We start from the raw sequence: 20698 nt of genomic DNA, 5'->3' as shown, positions 1-20698 counted from the left end.
TGTTGCTGTGGAAGACCTTGTCATCTACTCACGAATTTAAAAAGCAGCGGTGTCCAAAGTCCCACCCTGAGGTCATTTGCAGACGGTTGTAGATTTATCGTCCTGCTGACACATATTCAAAAATTAGTGGCGTTGATGCTAACGTGTGATTAACCTCGGAAGTTTAAAAATATATATACGTTTGCCAGCAGGTGGCAGTATTGAGTCTCGTTTGGAAGCGATCGTGTATAAAAACAATGCTGCATAGAAATATTAAATTAGAAGTTATCTTCAATAATTTTAATTTATTTTTTAAAAACAAAGATATTAAAACTTCAAGTAAAACTCCAAGTCAAATGCACAAATGCATTGTAATTTTAATGAAATTGTGTAATAGTTTGTTTGGATACAGCAGCCATAAGAATCTTTAAAATGAAGAACTAAAGTAAAAAAAATAAAAAAAAATCTTCCACGCATGTCAATCACCTTGTTCATGCTTTTCTAGTCTGTGCAGGTGTACCTAATATTGTGACCCACCGACGTAAACACCTGCAACGAGGCCCCTGGGGCCCCCGAAGGGAGCCCCGACACAGCAGCTCTTTTGTGTTTTCTGTGTCCGAGTAAGCGGACAAAATTGGACAGTGTGCATCAGAGGAATGCTAACTGGGGACGGCCTTCACTTGGCCGCCCGCCAGCCTCAGCTAGATCCGCCGTCGCGTCTCGAACCGAGGACGCATTGCTATCAGTACAGTGAGGGCTGCACAGTACTCGCTGTACGGCCTAACAAGAGGGCTGCAGGTTTGTTTCGCCATTGCACTGAATGTCCTTAGAATAAAAACAACCTCCCGTTTGTTTTACTTGATTAGATAGAATGACTATCACGGTCTTAGACAAACAATCAGTTGTGTTGGAAATGCACACATAGCTCATTGACTAGTCTTGACCTTTAATACTGTGGGTGGGAAGGGTTCTACGTGAAAAAAAAATACTGCACTTAACGAGTTTGCAGTTTAAAAAACACTTTTTGTTTCAGCTTGGGCCCGGCAAACAAGCTAGGATTCTGAGGCGCTGCGTGATTAGCAACATTTTTGCTCTACAGGTAAGTTTATTTCCTAGTAAATAAAAAAAAAGAGGTATTTTTGACGTTTGACTCTGCTTCTAAAACATAAATATTCAAAGTGACGTCATTACGAAAAGTTATGCTAGGAAATGTAGCCGTGGCTATCATTAGCTTATTAAACGTGCTAACGCTAGCGTAGCATTGCTATTTTCTGGATACCCTTTTGTTGTATTTTTGCAAACAAACATGGGAATTCAAGTAGAAATTCAAACCACCCATAGGCTTGGAGTTTGTACCAGATGAACGCACTTTTCGTTCGAGCCTTGAACCTTCTAAAACTAATTGGCTAAAAGGTACAGTGTGTTTCGTCAAGCGAGATGTTGATCTGACGGCTTAAAACCTGAAAATGGCTTTTCATGAAAGATCAAAAAGACAGGAATGTGTGCTGTCATCACGCCACACTGGGATAAACTCAGCAATGCGGAACATTGGGGGGGGGGGGTCTCTGTTTACATTTCGGGGCTAGCTTCATGCTAACATATACTGTGAAACGTCATAGATGGGCTAACAAAAATTAGCAGTGACGTTCCAGTCATTATAACCCTACAAAAATCTGTCTCTTCTCCATGCTGTTAATTAATTGTTAATGACTTTAAAAGATGAAATCTATTTGATAAAATGTTCATTTGGCATACCAGCAGACACAGTCGCGAGGGCTTTGACATTTTGACCAGGCTGTTGTTTATTCTGTGTCACCGCTGCCCTTTTCCTTAGGTAATCAATGGCCTAGCCAAAAATCCTTCAAAGTCGCAAACAAAAAGACCACCATCATTGCCTTCTTCTTTCTTTGTTGCTAATTGATGGATCCCCTTGGATGATTGCGACCCGAGTAATCCACAAAAGTCTTTTTCCCATCTCAGACCTTGGAGGGTCAAGTGGTCGTCGGCTGGCGGGGCTACCGAGTGGTCCTGCATGGCGCCCTTCTTTGAAGTGAAACAAAGACACCTGTAGCCATGGACGCCGGAGGGATATGCGGTGGCGAGGTTCGTTTTAAGGTCAGTGCAAGTTTCACACTTTTGAAACTTTAACTAACTGCGGACACTTAATAAGAAACACCACAGACTGGACAAAACAAAAGCGTCTATTCTTTATCCAATGCTGAACTCAGACTTGGACCCTTTCCAGAAACTTCACACGGAGGGTCTCATGCGTGCCCCCCACCTTTGATTCCGTGTATTAACTTACTAGACAGTTAAGTTGTGCATGGTACAGAACATAATGTGCTTTCTTTTCATGTGCGCTTAATGAATGTGAGAGAACACGTTTGTAGAAAGTCCCAGCCTGGGTCGGTGGGTGGTACGCACATACTGTATTGGGGGTCTGGGGGGTCCTTTTGACTTTTGTGACTTGGGAGGGAGACTACGAGGCATGAGAACAACAATGTGAGAATTTTCCTCTTTTTTTTTTTTTCTTCTCCTTTCTTCATATGGGCCACTTGCCTGCATGTTCAGTATTGGCTCTCCCTGTATAACGGAAGGGAACAAATTGCACTGTTTTCCCTTGAGGATTTAAACACACTCCAAAGTGAAATGGCTTCTCCCTTGTTTTGCTCTAGACACAAACAGATGCCGATCAATCGTCACTAAGTCGTAAAATAAACAAAAAAAAAAACTCCCCTGTCAACGACTATGAAGAAGACATGAGTGAAACAAGTTGCACTTTAGAAGGCTCGAATAAAAGGGAAAAAAAATAATTTCACAAGAAAAGTTCAAATGTTATTAATCTGATAAAGCTAATGTTGCAAAAACATTTATTTGACAAGAAAAAAGTCATTTTTAGAAAAGGAAAAAAGTCAATTAAGAAGTTGCTAATGCAGACAAAGTCCTAATTTTACTTGAAATTGAAAAAGGTAGCCTCACTTACGAAATGATAAAGTCAGCCTTTGTGCAAGTGTGAGATTCCCCGCCCCTCTGCTTCCAATCAGCGCTATGTCGCTTGTTTGGCTAACACCATCTGCCGAAGGCCGGGCCCCAGCGGAGTGAAACTAAATCCAGATGCCTGCTTGCTTTTTGGCAGCGCCGACCGGACCGGCAGTTCCGCGTCCGCCCAACGGGGGCCTCGGGCGACAACAACGCGTGGCGCTCGTACAGATGATCGCATGGGGCGAAACCTGACAAATATTGAATGACGCACGTTGAGATTCCGTTTAGACTGAGTCATCTGGATTGCGATTTACAGGGATTTCTCTTTGGGACTTACTGAAACATAATGGTTGAAGCAGTGGCGGTCAAAATGGGGCAGGTGGGGGGGCTTGGCCTCCCTCGCATTGAAATCGATGGACGATTTAGTCAGTGTATTCTTATTGAAAATTGATTAAAAAAAATATTTTGGTGCGGCTAAAAAGATTGAATACATTAATAGCATTAGCTAAAGTAATAAAACAAACCCTGGCCATAAGATTGATTAGCAATACATTATGTTATAAATAGTTGCTGGTGAGAAATGATTGTATTTGTGTGTAGCTGCTCTAAAATGCATCTTTTTTTTTTAATGAGGATTCATATTCGCATTTTAAAGCTTTTTGCTAATCAACAGTTTGAGATGAAGCACTTTGTGTTCCTTTTAATTGCACCACATAGTTGCTTTGAGCAGGTTTGCAGATATGGCCCTGGGGGAGCTTGCATTGATATAATGATAGCTTTTCTTTCTGCGTGCCCCGGTGGAGATAATCATCCTGCTTTTATTACAGAGCCTCACGCTGCCAAATCTCCCAACATCAAAACGTGAGATTACGCAAAAGTAAACACGGTTGCGCCTCCTATGTCGCACGGGTGGTCTGTTGCATTTGTGATATACATCCGATGGGAAATATTGTGGCCATAGGCTCCGATCCCATCATCATCACTCTGTGTGATTAATATGGCCACAAGGGGATAATAAAAAGCATCGCTCTTGTCGAAAGGCCAACAATATGGTGAGAAAACAAAAGGCCTCGAAAGGAGCTCTTACGCGCTCCCTGGATTCAACGCTTATCTGATCCCCCAAGGCCAAGCGAAGCCAGTTTTCATTTATTCAGTCTTTCTTGGACAAAAAGGCTAAAGCCTGCTTTTCCAACTCAGCTTTGGTCATGGGAGGTGGCTTTCGACATCATTTGTTGAAATCATGTTGAGGTATACCTTGACTCAAACATTTACAAAGTTCTAACAACTTTTGCGTCTTCTTTTTATGATACACCATGGGCGTAGCTATAGTTTTATTTTTAGGGTGGCCATGGTGACACAACACCTATTTGAGGTTCCTAAAATACACAACGCACGCTTTTATAAATGTGCTAATTTTCTGGCTCAAAGTCGACGAAATGGGTGGGAAAATAAACTCCTTCGCTAAGCGTGGTGTTGAAGCTTTTATTTCCAGGGAGCGAGGCAGAAAGATGTTTGTGGTGAGGAAGGCTGGAGCCTGCGCAGCTGATAAGAGCGCACAAGAACAATGGAAAGCAGGAGACACAGGGTAAAAAGGGGCCCACAAAGGGGGCGGCTGAAAGGCTGGAGCCGGAGTGGGAGGCACACGTCTGAGTGCATGCTGACTCGACCACTCTGAAAAGTGCACAACGTTTTTTGTTTGTGCAGCAACCCAACCTGTGTCACTCCTTTTAGCTTCATTTTTTTTATTGGACATTTTGAAACTTCATATCCTGTCCCTTGGCCAATCAGATGCCTGCTTTCACTTGTGTTCTCGCCATTGGTCGTCTGCCTCAACGAAACATGTTAATGCATTTTAGGTACGTTCGTACAAAAACGGGATTCGTTTACCTCGTACGATATGTGAAACATGTGGTCCTGTTCTGTGGTTTGGCATCTGGATTTGCCTCGCTGGTGAGCGGTGGGTGCACCGCAAGGGTGTGGAAAGATAAATCTCAGAGAAAGTGCGGTTCTTAGCCAGATCTGGTGGCACGTCGACAACATGGGCCGCGCGCCACAACAAACAAGAGCAAAGTTTTGATCACACTACATGTGGGCGGCATATGTAGCGAAACTAAATACTTTTTTGGTCCAAGTTTGATTTGAGTAAGATATTGTCAACATTAAAAATATGTCATTTGTTCCATATTATCCGTGAATTTGTTTCATTTTATACCACATTGAAAAACAACTTTTTCCGTGAGATTTTGGCCAAGCTAATAGCAGCTAACTCACTTAGCGTGAAGGAGAATGGCAAAAATGATTTGGCCCAGTCTAAAGGGACATTGATAAATGATCCATGTGGAGGGGAAATTATACAATTTTAAAGGTTGACTACAGTTATGGCTTTGAGCAAAAGCAGTGTGAAGGCCTTACATCTTTTTTTTTTTACAGCGTACATCTGTGCTAAGCTAAGCTAACCAGCTGTCGTTTTAAAATTCACCCTTACCATAAAACGTTATAAAACAGAGCTAGTATAAAAAAAATAATAAAAAATAACTTTTACGGCACAAGTTTAGTAGAGCCAAAACTTTTTTAAGCGGCAACTAAATCTTTTTGTTTGTTTGTTACCGTAAAGACTTTTCAGAGTATGAAGTAAATAAGCCTTATCAGATGTGCTGTTATCTGATGTTTGCAAAGCTTTCTGGCAAATAGAGGTCGAGCAGAAGCACACAACAGACTGGTTGGTGAGTGGGTTGCTATTTATTAGTTAATAACCGCAAGGGCTTTCTGCAAAAAAAAAAAAAGAACATCCAAATGTAGCTCAAATTTGTCTTTTTGCTGGCTTTTTCTTGATTTTAGCGGGGGAGTTTTGGGACCTTACCTAATGTGACTTTCAAGTTGTACATTCTCTACCTCATCTCGAGGACTTTGAGATATTCCTGTATGAGAGTTCACATTTGCGTCAGGAGCTTTTACCGGAATGAGACAAGGCAGAGCCACTCTGTTTCCTGGAAGGAATAACAAGATGAAGACATGACACTGGAGGATTGTTCTGTGCTTTTTCATCTTCCGCACCTCTAAGGGATTTTTTTTTTCTCTCGATGTCACTTGACGAAAGAGAAGAAGACCAGGTTCCTCGTTGTTAACTCAATGACGCCCAGAGGTCATCAGCATCCATCGAGCGGAAGATGCATGTCCTGTTTATTGCCCATAAAGATGGTTAACATTTCCCCCCCTGCTGTCTTCTGCTTCCTTGAACAAGCACAGGTTCCCCAATTGAATTCTCCACACTGCGGAGGCCTGCAGCCTTTCCCAGCACACACAGAATTCGGACGCACACATCAACGTGTCGGGAGTCCAGGAGCTCTTTGTTCCCTTGTTCAAAGGCTTCCTCGTACTTCCTTTCTTTTGAGGACATGGAGCCATCAGTCACAACATTTGGGACAACTGCACAATGTCATGCCGATCAATAGCTGTCTAGGAAATGCCCGATTTTCCCTGGATACATCGACGTTTTGAAACCTACATTGTGTACTTATTTGCTATTAATCAACCTTTTGTGTTAAGTGTCATAATTCAACAAATCTGTTAAAACCTAAATACAATTAGATAATATAATACTGGGGTGCCTTGAGATACAAATAATTTTTTTCTGTGATCAGGCTTCTAACCCTAAACAATCATATCTCAAATCGGCTTTCCCCATTGAAAGGAATGGAAATGCCACTAATCCGTTCCATCCTTCTCCAAAAAAGTATAGTAAAACAGGCATATAATATTCAGTAAAAATAATCAATAGTCTGTCCGGTTTTACTAATTAAGTGGTCATGATGTTGTCAGTCTTTGCAGAGGATAAAGAATGTATGCCTGCTAGTATTGCTCTATTATGTCTGTTTATTATGTGTTGCTGCACTATTTGTATTCATATATCCATTGCTTTAAAAGTATTGCTTTGCTTTGCTACATTTATGGTGTGTTGACGTTTGGCTTTTATTTATTTATTTTTTTATTCAAAGACGTAGAGGAAGTTCAGTAGAAGTACAGCTAATTCGACACAGCGCAAGCAAGAAGACTTTTAACGAGAGCGAAAGCTCCGAGTTGAGTTAGAGGGGAAGAGAGTGAGTTTCCGAGGAAAGCAACTCTCTGATGTTGATTAAAGACGCTGGATGTCATGAAAAAGTAATGAGCTTGTTCTCTACCCGGCCGTCCTTGAAAGGGCGCGTGAGCTTACTTAAAAAAAAAAAATGTAATAATATGCTGGAGCTGGAAAACATCAGCTGACCGAAGGTGCTTTGTTGGCAGCTCTCTCCTTTACGGATCACCGCTGTTTCCAGACTAAACAAGTTCCTTTTTTTTTTTCTGTTTTTGTTTTAGCGGATAGAGCATTTATATGAAGGCTGCAATACAAAAGCAAGGCATATAAACAGAGCTGGACAGACACAAACACACAGAGGCTGCTGCGGATTCGCTCGAGCACAACATGCTGACAGCCAAGCACTTTTTTTTTAGAGGGCGACCTCACCGCAACATCAAACAGGCCAATGTGTGCGCTGCAGGTGTGGGCCAACCAGGCACTTTTCTCCCAACTGTCAAATCGGAATTCATAGGCCAAATCGAAAAAATACTTGATGGGTCTAACGACGCAGCCCGAATGTCAGCCCTTTCACATCTTATGCCACCGATGTTGACGCATGATGGGCGAAGCCGCTTTCCAACTCTCGTAAATCCCGTGATGGTATTTAGCTCGTGCCAGGCTGTTTTATGAATAAAATCTTGAGACATTACCCAACCAGTCCTTTGGGGGTTGGTCCCCTGCAAAAAAAAAACAATGCGTCACATGCTAAGAAAGTTTGACTCAATTTGACAAAACGAGTTGCATAAAAAACATATGGAATAGGTTGGGGAAATCTCTCGTGTAATTTTCCGGAGTCCATCTTTTGTATTTAGCAATATGATCTAAAAAAATCTATTAAACTCATTAAATAAAAGCTTAATTTCGAAAAAAAAAAAAAGACTAGACAGGGCCGATAGGATTTACCAGCATGTATTTGAACCTTCTCACTAACTACAAGACTCATTAAGTTCATCATCAAGTTGGTAAGGAATGAAAAACTACATAGGTGCAAAAAAAAAAAAAAACAAGACCAGACAGGTCTGATGGTGTAGCGGCATGTATACATGTACGCTCACCGACCACGGCACGAATTCGTGTACTTTCCCGTCAGACCCGTCAAAATCATTGCTAGACGCCAAGTAAAAAAAATTCCGTCAAGAAAAAAAATGGTTATATATGCAATGTTTCCCGCATTTCAAGCGACAGAAAAAAAACCTTCCTGCTGTCTGCAGCCGGCGAGCTTTATGAACTTTGAGGTCAGTGGGAGGGGGAAAATGACCGAGGGGTCCGAGCCAAAGACGGAGCAGGGGTCCAGAAAGGCCGGAGCGTTCTGAAAGGCCCCAAGCGCACAGCTGTGTATGGACAGCCTCCCGCTGTTTGGAGCCCATCCACCACAACAGCTCGCTAATCCCTCTTAGATCTACTCGTCGGCACCCGTGCGAGCGCCAAAACTTTTTTTGTGGGTCTATCAGATTTGATGGAGAAACTACCACCCGATGAGGACACAAACATCCATAGGTGACCTTTTAGTAGGAGTAGGAGGCAAGGAAGAACAAACAGCCTTTGAGAAGTAACACATGAAGGTGATGACATGCTGTGAAGCTTCTTTTGTGCTGCTGGAGGCCTTTTTCTCGCATCAAAGGGATGCGGAAATCACAGGAGGCAAAATAATGTTAGCCAGAGTCAGCAAACAACATTTCGGCGGGACAATGTTTTTGGCTCTTAAGACCAGCGGCCATGACTCAAAGCAGCAGCAGCACATACAAATGGAAAAAATGCATCCTGACCTAAATCCCATTGAAAATATTTGGGTAAATCAGAAGAAAAAAAAAATGACTTGTGACTCTCCAGCATGGAAAGAATTTACTATTTTGCAAGAAGCCTCTGGATGGTTACAATAATTGCTCGTCGTACGGCTTCTGCTGTTGTTTACACACTCGGCATTCCTCAGGGCCGCAAAGTGTGACCGCGACTTTACTGAAAATACCATACAGTACTTTTCCAACGTAACCCCATAAGTGGTTTATGTACAAGAGGATTTGACAAGCGACCCAGACTACTTTGACCAAAGAAAACAGCTGACCACGACTGGATCTTTTACTTTGTATAAGGATACTTTCACTGTCGACTAAAAATCGAAGATAATGTCGCTTCATGGATGTTTTTGGCATCTACGGTACATCCCAGCAAGCTTGGCACCTCCTCTTTGAAACCCGCCCACCACCAGCTGATGCTTCTTCACTTATTCCAGGAATTCTGTTTAACAGTGTGGGATCTCTATATAGCCAAAAGCACATGTTGTCCATATTCTGGATAGAAAATATAATTCATACATTGGTGATTTTTTTTTGTTGCTTAGGATAATATTAAAATCTACTGTATCAGAAGGTTTATTTTTAAAAATATATTTCTATTGAGACTTTTGAAATTAAACATGAGCAAAGAAAACCTCATGGGGCAGATAACAGACCCTTGAGGGATACCACATTGCAAAACTTTCTTTTTGTTGCTTAGGATAGTATTAAAATCTACTGTATCAGAAGATATAGTTTTAAAATATATTTCTATTGAGACTTTTGAAATTAAACATGAGCAAAGAAAACCTCATGGGGCAGATAACAGACCCTTGAGGGATACCACATTGCAAAACTTTGTGATATCACATGGAGACAACCCACATGGTCAATTTTAACATCTTATCACTCTTCATTACTTTGATTTCAAATTTTTATGCAACCTCTTACTGCTTATTTAAGTGTAAACAGGGACAAAGGTTGTTGGTCCCAACAAAGATTCATCGCTACTATTATTAGCATCTCTCTGCGAAAGCATAAAAGTTGAGGGATCTTTCCAGGCCCGATGGTGGAAATGACACAGATGGAAGGGGAGTATTAAAGTTAATCATTAAAACTCTTTCCAAAATATCAGACATAAGATTTTGGAATATTGATCTAAGATATGTAGGGCCTGTTGGGTACTTTTTCTATACAATCTGTCATGAACTTTGAACACACAAGCAACAGTGCATATGCTGACCACGAATATATTTTTTAACCTCAAGTTCCTGGAACCAACCAAAAAGGAGAAAAACAGTACTGTATATAAAACTTATTTTTGTTCCTGTGCTTAGCTCATGTGATATCTGGCAACCTATTGCGTAACAAAACCAAAAATGACTTTATTCATCCCAACAATATTTGCTTGCCGCTTGAGTGCTTGAAGTTAAATTAAGACAGGACATCAAAAGTCCCCAAAAATGCATGTCCTCCGGTCTTGCTGGCAACATTCCAGGACTTTCTGCTGGAATCATCTCCGAGGTGCTAATGTGACAAATGCATTGTCGTCACAAACAAGTCAGTGTAGTCATTAGAACTCGTGTCTGTGACCATCTGGTGCCAAAGTCATTACGCAAACACCTTGACGTGCATCTGGGACGGACGAAGCAAAGATTTCAATTTGTAAACAGGCGGCGTGTGCAGACCAACGCCTCGCTGTGCCCTTAAGCCGTCCGAGAATAGGGAGAGATTTTAGTGCTTGCTTGCGGATCACGTGGATTGTTACCTTTAAGACATTCCACATTAAGATTAACAACTCCTTCCCGGATGCAGAAAACGAACGCATCCACTCCCCGTCAAAAGTATTGGGACAATGAGGCCACTTCCCTTTGGGAGATAAAATTATTGGTCTATACCACAGGTGTCAAACTCAAGGCCCGGGGGCCAGATACGGCCCGCCACATCATTTTATGTGGCCCTCAAAGACAAATTGTGCATCAAATTCGTGTCATTACTAGAATCGCAAATTGTCTTCACTTTTAATATCTGTTTTTTTTAATATTTGACCAGTTTTTACTCGTCTGATTTGAAAACGAGTTATTTGTCAGTTTGTTTTGTAGCTTTTACTGGATATAATATGAGGTGCTCATACATTTATTTGGGTTGACAGTCATAATGGCCCTCCGAAAGAAGCTATGAGAACAATGCAGCCCGCGAAAAAAATGAGTTTGACACACTAGCTCTATAGGATTTAAGTCAGGGGATTGCATTTTGGACCCTGATCAAGATTTTCATTGTAAGAGTATTTTATTATTACAATTAGCGCTATTGTAGGTGTGTTGAGTATGTCATGCTGTCTACTCTCAATACACAAACTGATGACACAGCGTTGTAAAGATTTGGCTTGTCGTCACACGAATCACAATACGGTGTTTAATCACGTTCATGTTTAATCACAGTTCAATGAGATAAACACTTGGCTTTCTTGTGTCACGCGAGCTTGCTCTAAAACCCGATCCTATGCATAATACATTTCCATTAGTCCTCCGGATAAGAAGATTAGTGAATTAAAGATTTAGCATCCTCCGTCTTTTAATTAAATAGAATACAAATGCTGACAAGTTTGTTGTTACAACCGAGGGATCATGAAAATAATCCAATAGATTTGAATGTTTAGGTAACATTGGCTGGAACATTTGTTGCAATGTTCTCTCATGCTCATTTTGTGCGGCTGTGCTACCTCAATAGTATAGATGAGTGAAGAGGTCACTTGTTTGAATCTTGCTGAAATAATGAGAAATGTTATTTTATAATTTTGTAGCTATGAATACGATGTTGGCGCAGGCGTGCATTTGTTTGAGATTGTTGTTTTGTACGAATGAGACATTTTATGAGTTGAACGGATGCCAGCGCTGTGCTTCTTAAGTGCGGCGCCGGTCAACAGGTTATCAGCCGTGGCTCAGGCGGCTTATCCCAAAGTACAGTAATTAAACTTTTGGAAACCCTGTTGATTTATTTACAATCTCTTTTGTTTTGTGCAATACAGTCATATTTGTCTTTATATATATATATATATAAAAAAACACTCATAAAATGGTGGTGTTTTGGGGTGCAGGAACTAATGAGTTTTTAATTTTTTAAAAAAAAACGGGCATACATCTCCAATAAACGTCTTCCGTGAAAAGTAAATAAATGAAAAAAAAAAGTAATTTGCCTGGATCCAATGTGCGTTTGCGCAACAAGGTCCCTTTCTTAACGCCCCGCCCCCTAAGCAACTACCCAATCAGAGCTGAGAACGTCCTCCGGGGCTCGCGACCGGAGATGAAGCGAGGGGAAGTGGGAGGGGGTGGGGGGTGAGGCAGAGGGAGGCTGGTGGGCTGTGGGGGAGGGTCACGTGTGTACACATTGTAACGCTCGTAAGCGTCTCCAGTGGACGGCCCACTCTTTTCAGAACAAGCTTCGTCGCAAAAGTTGCTGCCACGAATGGAGTAAAACGATATATTTTTTGTTTACTTCTGTAAAGGATTAAGCAACGCGGGTGGGAAGCCGACCAGGAGTGCTTTTCGGGACGTTTCTTCTCCAAATGCAGCGATTGAGAAATGCCTGTCGAAATGCTACATCCTGACCCGATGCCTCCGTAGATTGCTCCGAGCAAGTCTCAAACGTCTCTGGTGAGTCCCCCCCCCGACTTTTTACCCCCTTTTCCACTTTCTGATGTTTTTCCCTCCCACACCAAAAAATGTCGGTTTTCTTTTAGTTTCGTTTCGTTAATTTTTTACACGCGTGTAGTAGTAGTAGTAATAGTAGTAGTAGTAAACAATGGTGGAAAATGCTGACTAAACGGTGACAGCTGGGCACAATTTGTTCTGTGGCGTCAAGTGCGATGGAGCGATTATTTTCCTTATAACATACAATATGACAATTTTAAGTTGACATTAATTGTAAGGACATTTTTTATCATACAGTCTGCACCCAAAATCGGACGTCAAATCGTCGCAGAGGTCATTAAACTATATGTTGATACCAGGGAAAGTGTCATTTAATGGTTCCGGTTGAGTCTTGAGTTGCCAAAACCTGATGAAAAGGTTCAAACTATTAGAAAACAGCTCTCACTATTCCACAATAATAAGGAAAACATGTAGATGTCTTTGCGTAGACAGAATAGACCGTGTACCTAATTTTGTGGCCTGTGAGCGTATTTATTACGTTAGGTTCCCCCCCTCTTTGCCCCATAACGCAGTGGTCTCCAACTCATTTTATGTTGAGTAGGCTGGCGCAAGAATCTGGGTGTGTCTTGGCCACATTAGGTATTCCACAAAAAAGTCTAATCCAGTCAGTAACTACTACGACAACCAAAAAGTCAATTTAACAGCAGCAGAAAAGTAGTAATGGTAAACAGATGACTGAAAAGTGAAAGCTACAGTTTGATCAAATACTGTAATCATCTCGCTCAGCAAATTAAAACGGCGCCTGAGATTTAAGGGCCACCTGCCGGCCTGGCCGCCCGTTATCGTCCTCAACTTCATCCACGTGACCAAAAGGCGACGTGAGGCGTCCGGGCGTTGTGGCTTAGGTGCACGTAAGCCTGCTTTGTGCTGAACTGTTGAACTCTGGTGAACGGCTGGAGAGAAGTCACAACTCAAAAAAAACGTGCCTGTCGTTCGTTATCTTCAAGTTATATATGATGGAACTGACGGAAAGTGACAAAATGGCCAACGGGAGACCTTATCACAAAAGACATGGTGGTGGAAGTGACTCATTTTAATCAGCCTTGGATCGGATGGTTTATAATACCACCACCATGAATTATTAGGGAATAAGTCTGAGAAGCTTTGGGGACTCTAAAAATATAACTTGGTAATTCTTAAAAAAAAAAAAAATCTATAAGAATTATCTTGGTGCAGTTCTTTTGCTGTCGATTACACACCAAGAAGGGATGTCTGCAACATTTGTTTGTGTGTGTCTTTTTTTTTTTTTTTTAATATGCAATCATGTGACATAATCCAGTCATTTCTCAGAAGGCTCTGCAAATTCCGGTAAGGACGCAAGACTGTAAAACGAGGGGTGTGGAGCACGCATTATAACACGCGGGGCACATGGGGGTCACTCTTACGACATAGGTGGGGTCCTCGCCATCTGGGAAATATTTCATCCTGTCACAACTGACGCACAGTCGTGCAGGAAGTTCAGACTGCAGTTACGTGCGAGGACAACATATGCAAGATGTCTTCCTTGTGTTGTTATTGCCGAGGCTTGAGAAGCAAGTGCAAAACTTTTGCAGTTTCTGATGACAAAGGAAAACACTCGCAGTGATTTAAGATGAAAGAGACAAAGCTAAGCTAGCTAGTGCTTATCTGACGTGGGAGCTGCAATTACGGTTGTCAACTTCTCACTGTGATTTCGATTTGCGAGACACATAACGCTTTCAAGCTAACCGCTCGTTCCGCTATTTGTGTTTGTTCCCTAATTGGCCATTGTTGCGTTTCTTGCCAAAGCCACCACAAGTTTGTCAAACTCGACGCTGACCACAGGCGCGACAAATATGCAGTTGTTGATATTGAACAGGTTCAACAGGTTTAACTAGGACGTTTGTTTTCTAAGCAGATCAGGTCAGTAAATAAAAGACATGCTGTTTGGCATGTAGGAAATAATTTTACAAATATGAGGCATTATAATTATGCATGCTTTAATCTGCTTATTTCTCACACTAAGTTAAAAAAACAAACCACAAAAACCTGTTATTGCGAAACCACTGTAGAGAGCCTTATGAAAATTAGCATAGATGCTATACTAATTAGAAACCTTAAAATGAGACAACAGGGATGAGCCAACTGTTAAATAATATCTTCTAATATCAATGAGGATGTGGAAACCATTTCCACGTTTGCATGTATCAGCGCACGTTAAAACGTCACTTTTTTGCTTCCTCTCAATTGTTCTTTTTGTAAATTTCATTTATGCTAACTCTATAGCCGATTTCCCCTATGTGGTCTTAATTTGTTAAAGGGAGCCTGCTGCCCCATATCGAATTGCGTAAATAAAATCAACACCATACCCCTGCGTCCTAATCAACTTTACGATACATTACAGTTTGCGTTTAAGAAGGAGAGGACGATTAGCAAGCTAATTGCCGTGCGAGCTTTTCACTCAAGTAAAGCGCTTGTAAACGCCGCGGGCCGAGCGGCTCCGCTGCGGGCGAAAACCGACTTTTGTCGAGAGTAACCGGAGACGCTCTTCCTGCTGACCCTGTTTCTAGTCCAACCGCTTTGACTCCCAGTCTCAGCCACAGCCTCATTATAGCCAGTTGGAGTAGCGCAGAGACGGACTGATGTCTCCGCCTCCCCTAGGCCAAAACAGACCCTTAGTAGTGGCTCTTACGTAAGTCAAGGAAAAGGAATGCTTCCCGTCCTTACTGAAAATGCGACCTTGCAAAACAAAACAGATTTCCTGCACTTTGTTGTAGATTAGCGCAAGTTTTGCTTCCGAGTTGATTTTCCTCATCATCAGGGTTTTTGTAGATGCCAAAGTTGCAAAGGACCAAATTAAGCCCAGGGAAAATAAACAAGAGCTTTGGCTCGATTCCCCGGCGCTCCCCCGGTCATTTTCATGTGTCAAGAGGAAGATTCAAAGCGCTTCTCGCTAAGTTGCCAAAAATTCCTCGCATATATCAGCCCGTGTTGTCAATGCAGGATTCCTCGCAGTCTGAAGCCGAGACACTAAATACAGCGACGCCTCCACTCAGTCATTCGTCAAATAATCTGATTAAAAAAATGTTTTTTATCGGCATAGCATGTATTGTTGTGCCGGTGAGTGACATGGGTGTTAGCAAATTTGATTGACAACCTGTTACTTATTTGGCCACGCCCCTAATGGCACCCAAACGTGAGTGCCGTACAATCATTATATTTCATAAAAAACTTTTTTTTTAATTTACATGCTCTTGCAGTGCCCTTCATAATTGTTGTGGCACCAAGAGAATAAGTTGAATTGTGAATTGGACCATGAATGCCATTGTCTTGGAAACCATGCGGAAATCAGCAGGCCTGCACGTGACAGCGAGGTGGGAAAGAAGCTCGCGGGGGTGTCAAACAATTCCGTTTTGTGCGGCGCCACCAGAACAAGGCCTTCTTCATTTACTGTGGCCCGGCCCGCCTGGTGTGCGCCCCGAGATGTTGAGATTTCTGCCTGCTAGCTTCGCATGTTGATCTTTGAGTTCCTCAAGACTGAATGTTCCTTCTCCTTGATTGTGATTGCAGTCCACCTCCTCCGGGGTCCAGCGATGTGGATCTGCGTGGTTTACAATGAGACGGAAACCAGCGTGGACTTCCGTCTGTGCCAGGACTTTGGACTCATCCTGTCCGTGTTATCGCTGGTCTACCTGCTGGTGTGCTTCCCGCTGGGCCTGTGCTACAACGTGCTGCTGGTGGCCGTCAACCTCTCCAACAAGGTATCCATGACCATGCCCGACGTCTACTTTGTCAACATGGCCATCGCGGGCCTGGTGCTCAACGCGGTGGCGCCCGTGGAACTGCTCAGCTCCACCTTCACCCGCTGGCACGCGTGGGAATACACCAACGAAGTGTACATCACGCTGCTCATCCTCTTCAACATCTCCTCGCTGGTCATCATGTATTCCACCACGCTGCTCAGTTTGGACTATTACATCGAGCGGGCCCTGCCACGCACCTACATGTCCAGCGTGTACAACACCAAGCACGTGTGCGGCTTCATCTGGGGCGGCGCCGTGCTCACCAGCTTCTCCTCGCTGCTTTTTTACGTGTGCAACCACATCTCCACCAAGATGGTGGAGTGCTCCAAGATGCAGAACAAGGAGGCGGCCGACGCCATCATGATGTTCATCGGCTACGTGGTGCCCGCCGTGGCCGTCCTGTACGCCTTTGCGCTCATCCTCCGTATCCGGAAGGAGTCCACGCCGCTGGACCAGGACTCGGCCCGCTTGGACCCGTCCATCCACCGGCTCCTTTTAGCTTCCGTGTGCGTGCAGTTTGTGCTGTGGACTCCGTATTACGTGACGCTCCTGGTGCACACTGTGGCCGGCACGCCCGGGTACGCGGGCGGGTCACGCTACCTGCCCACCTACTACTTCCTACGCTGCGTGTCCAAGCTGCTGGCGTTTTCTAGCAGCTTCGCCATGCCGCTCATGTACCGCCAGATGAACAAAAACTTCTCCAACAAGCTGCGGCGGCTGCTAGCCAGGTTGCACTGCCGAGACCAGTCTTGTCCACACGAACGCTCCACAGTGCAGCAAGTGGTCACGTGAAGCCCCCCGCCCTAGCACTTATCTAACGTCCCTCCAGAGCCAGTATCTCGCCCTCGCCGTTTTGGACTGCGTTAAAGCGCGACATAGCAAACTGTGGAATTTCCTGTCACCTTCCGGAACGCGATCCGACGGATCCAAGAAACCACTAAGTGCTGCCATTTTGTCTGTGTGTGTGTGTGTGTGCGTGTGTGTGTTTGACCAAGGGAAGCTCTCCACTAAGTCACTTTGGCTGCATATCGGCTCTCAGCTCCCCCAGCAGTGCAGCGGCCTGACATCCTGGCAATGTGATGAACATGCGAATGTCACTGTACATTCATTAAGCTCTTCTTCAATATGACGACCCCCCCCCCTCCCCCCCGAGTTGCAGCTTGAAATGAAGTCATTGTGCAAGGAAAACATTAGCTAGCTCTGTTCTCTACGCACGACGTATCACAAAAAGACAAGCTGCTCAGCCTTTAAATTAACTCCAACTTGAAGGTCTCTTCTTGGATTGCGTTTTCACTCTGCTGCCAGAATTCCATTGTTGTGGTGCCAGAACACTGCCATTTAGTTCGGGCACGGGAAATAAATGTTGGCATTGCGGAAAAAAGATGTATAACATGTGTAGGCTGCTCGACACACTCGTAAAGCCTCGAAATGTGTTAACACCTGCAGAGGCTCTCGCTTCGATGCCAAAATTCTGCCATTAAGTTGAAAGTACAAATTAATTTTGTGCAATGCCAAACTTTGCTCGAATGCCCTCCAAATGGCAGCGTTTTGAATGAATCGTTACCTTGGATTTTGAAAAATGCCTTCACGTCGAAATACCGAACCCTACACCCTCGTTTGTTGTTCGGGGTTCACACATAACCGCTTTACCTCATTTCCAAGCAAATCATCAAATCCAGACCAAGAATTTGGCTCCAGTTGTAAGCTCCTTAGCATTTGCTCCGTTCAGCTAGCACTTGCTACCAAAGCTGTGTTTGCAAATTTAGTCTTTAATCATGTTTTTGTAAACAGTGCGCAGTTGAGTACTCACCACGAGTACTTTTGAACTTTTGTTAAAATATAAAAAACTGCACATCACGCCTTTCGGCAACGCTTCACTATGGGAAGTTCGGGTAAGGTTACAATTTGGTTTTATTAGCTCTACCGGCATCGCATCCATTTTAGAAAGTCTCTTAGGAGATGTGACGGCCTTTTTATAACACACACGTCTCATCAGTTAATCATTAGCTGCTCAAAGTTCATTGTAGCTCTTCATACAGTGCTGTATACTGTAGCCACGTTGCACGTCAACTATGAGGCATTGATTAAATCGACCTAGAAATACCTGCCATATTCTGAGATATGACACGTAACGTTAAATTGAAGAAGTCAACACCATTTTGGAACCTTTACAAACTGCTGTCTGTCTGGATGAAGTGTGGAAGATGATGTTGTTCCTCACCATGTAGCCACAGCGCCACCTGTTGGCCAAAATGTATAGTCATTTGGAATTCTGGCTGCATTTTAGGATCCGGACTAGCCGTTTATTTCAGCTTCAACAGCCTCAAAGTTCTCAGTTTTAGTCAGATGCAATGTTCTTACGTTCAACGGCAAAACCTCATAGGGTCCAGAGTCCACTTGTGCTTTTAATCCCCCCTCTGCGTTTGAGTGACTATGATGCAAAATGATTGTGTATATATTGTGAGCGATCGATATACTGTACTGTAGGGTGCTCTTTGAACACATTCAGTATTTTGTTGTTGTTTTTCCCCCAGAGATTTATCTAGATTCTCTAAGTAATCTACTTTCATCTGAGTCAAAGACTGAATAAAATCATAAACTAACTAATCATCCTTGTGTAACTCAGTCAGTTTATTAGGTAGACTTGGGTAATACCACATTTGAAATGCTCTCTTCTGAGAGACTCTGTATTTAATAAGACATTTGTTTTTTGCTATTTTGAGCAACACTGGATCATTAAAAATACTTTACATAATGACACGGTATTAAATTGGCACTGGGGTCAAGCTTTGTCTAACCTGGAGGGAGCTGTTGCCTAGCAACCGTACAGCCACCCAAACTGAGCTAATCCTTTTATATATGGGCCGAGAACCCGTCGATATACTGGATGACTGATTTTATCATAAACCCAAGTGCTTGTGGCAACGATTTTGCACTGATGTAATAATTTAAAATGTTCATGATTAGAGTTCTACATAACTTGTTCCACCTAAATTTTGCATTCCCCTCTGCAGAATTCAATTTCAGAGTCTTGAAACAAACAAAAAAAAAGGTATGAAGAATCCTCAGTTGGGGAAAAGGTCGCAGTGACATTGCACACGTTAGACTTGTTTTTCTTGATGTTTTTCCCTCATTAAGAAGCCTCTTGCCTCGCTGAAAGGTAGCAAAGGCTCAGAAACATTCGCAAAGCGTGAGACCACCTGGCCGTAACATTGGCCCCTGGTTTTACAAGTCTGGTTTGGCCATCAAGTTGAATTTATGAGGCCTTTTTTATGTGTTTGAGTCTGCTTGGATTATTTTTTTCACCCGAGGTCAAGATTCACAGTCTTCTATTAACGTAAGAACAATTTTTGAGTCTTCAAAAAAACAACGTTTTCGAAAACGTCAACGATTAAAGTAAACAAAGTTTGTAAAGTCATTTATGAGAGATTGACATTTTTTTGGGAGAAAGATTTCAAGAAGAACTGGGACGTTTCATGACTTCTGGGGTTAATTCTTCATCAAATACTTTTAAATTAAATTGAATATATTGTGTTCCGCCATCTAGTGGTCAAGAATAGAATTACATCCAAAATGTGAACATTTAACATTAAATTTTAAGCTTGTAGTCTTCAACGAAGAGTATAAGGACAAAGAAAAACATTTTCAAGTCCTCAAGGAAACTAGTGTATACACCAAAGATATTTCTTCTTAGCCAAACCTACTTTACCTGTTTTCATAAGACCGCTAGAATCAATGACAAAGACTGAAATGTTAATTAATTGATTAAGTTAATTATTTAATGCCCGTTATCCCTTTTCAACACCGCTTATTGAAAAGCAAACACAACCGTCCACACCCTTGTTAATCTTCCTTTTGTTGATTTTTTTCCTTGTTGCTAAGGCCACACACAAAAAAATGCTGTTGAGAGATTGTCTTTATTTGTGTGTGGTTTGCAACTCTTGGAGTTGTTGCGATGTCATCGTTTGCTTCCAGACGTTTAAGTGGAGGCAGATGAGACTCATGGTTGGAACCTCCCCTCGTGTAGACCGCCCACTCAGACCTAAACCCGATTACTTTCCATCAACTGTCACTTGTAAGGTCATTATATCCCGATTAAAGTCACTGGACGGTATATAAGGCGCACCTGCATTGTATATCTTTATGGACACTATAGCTTTGGTGACAGTGAAAATGTCCAGACTGTTTCCCCCATTTTGTAATATTATGTCCTTATTCCAAAATTAAATCAATTAATTTTTTCTGCAGAAAATTCTACACGTCACATATTGACAATGTAAAAGAAAGTATTTCGTAAATACATTCAAATAGAAAATAATTTCAGTGGACATAAAAGACTGACTTACTGTACATTCAAGTCTTGTTATTTTTTTAAAGCAA

At 42.5% G+C, this 20698-nt stretch overlaps 1 protein-coding gene across 3 annotated transcripts; it reads left to right on the top strand.

Moving 5' to 3' along the window:
- The first annotated feature begins 528 nt into the window (after positions 1-528).
- On the top strand, positions 529-18928 carry gpr146 (G protein-coupled receptor 146). 3 transcript variants are annotated; one of them, XM_088357238.1, is made up of 5 exons: positions 529-777; positions 1013-1078; positions 1960-2094; positions 12353-12500; positions 16086-18928. In XM_088357238.1, exon 5 carries the CDS (start codon positions 16109-16111, stop codon positions 17108-17110), a length of 1002 nt encoding a protein of 333 aa, XP_088213364.1. In that variant the 5' UTR covers positions 529-777; positions 1013-1078; positions 1960-2094; positions 12353-12500; positions 16086-16108; the 3' UTR covers positions 17111-18928. The 3 variants fall into 3 exon arrangements, with proteins under 3 accessions (XP_088213364.1, XP_088213366.1, XP_088213365.1); XM_088357240.1 differs by lacking the exons at positions 529-777; positions 1013-1078 and adding an exon at positions 1257-1392; XM_088357239.1 differs by lacking the exons at positions 529-777; positions 1013-1078; positions 1960-2094 and having other exon boundaries at positions 12197-12500.
- Positions 18929-20698: the final 1770 nt, after the last annotated feature.

The sequence above is a fragment of the Syngnathus floridae genome, chromosome 17, assembly GCF_059516105.1.
Source record: "Syngnathus floridae isolate MCC-2025c chromosome 17, RoL_Sflo_1.0, whole genome shotgun sequence".
NCBI lineage: Eukaryota > Metazoa > Chordata > Actinopteri > Syngnathiformes > Syngnathidae > Syngnathus > Syngnathus floridae.
The sequence above is the reverse complement of the archived record's forward strand: the minus strand, read 5'-3'. Positions and strand labels throughout refer to the sequence as shown.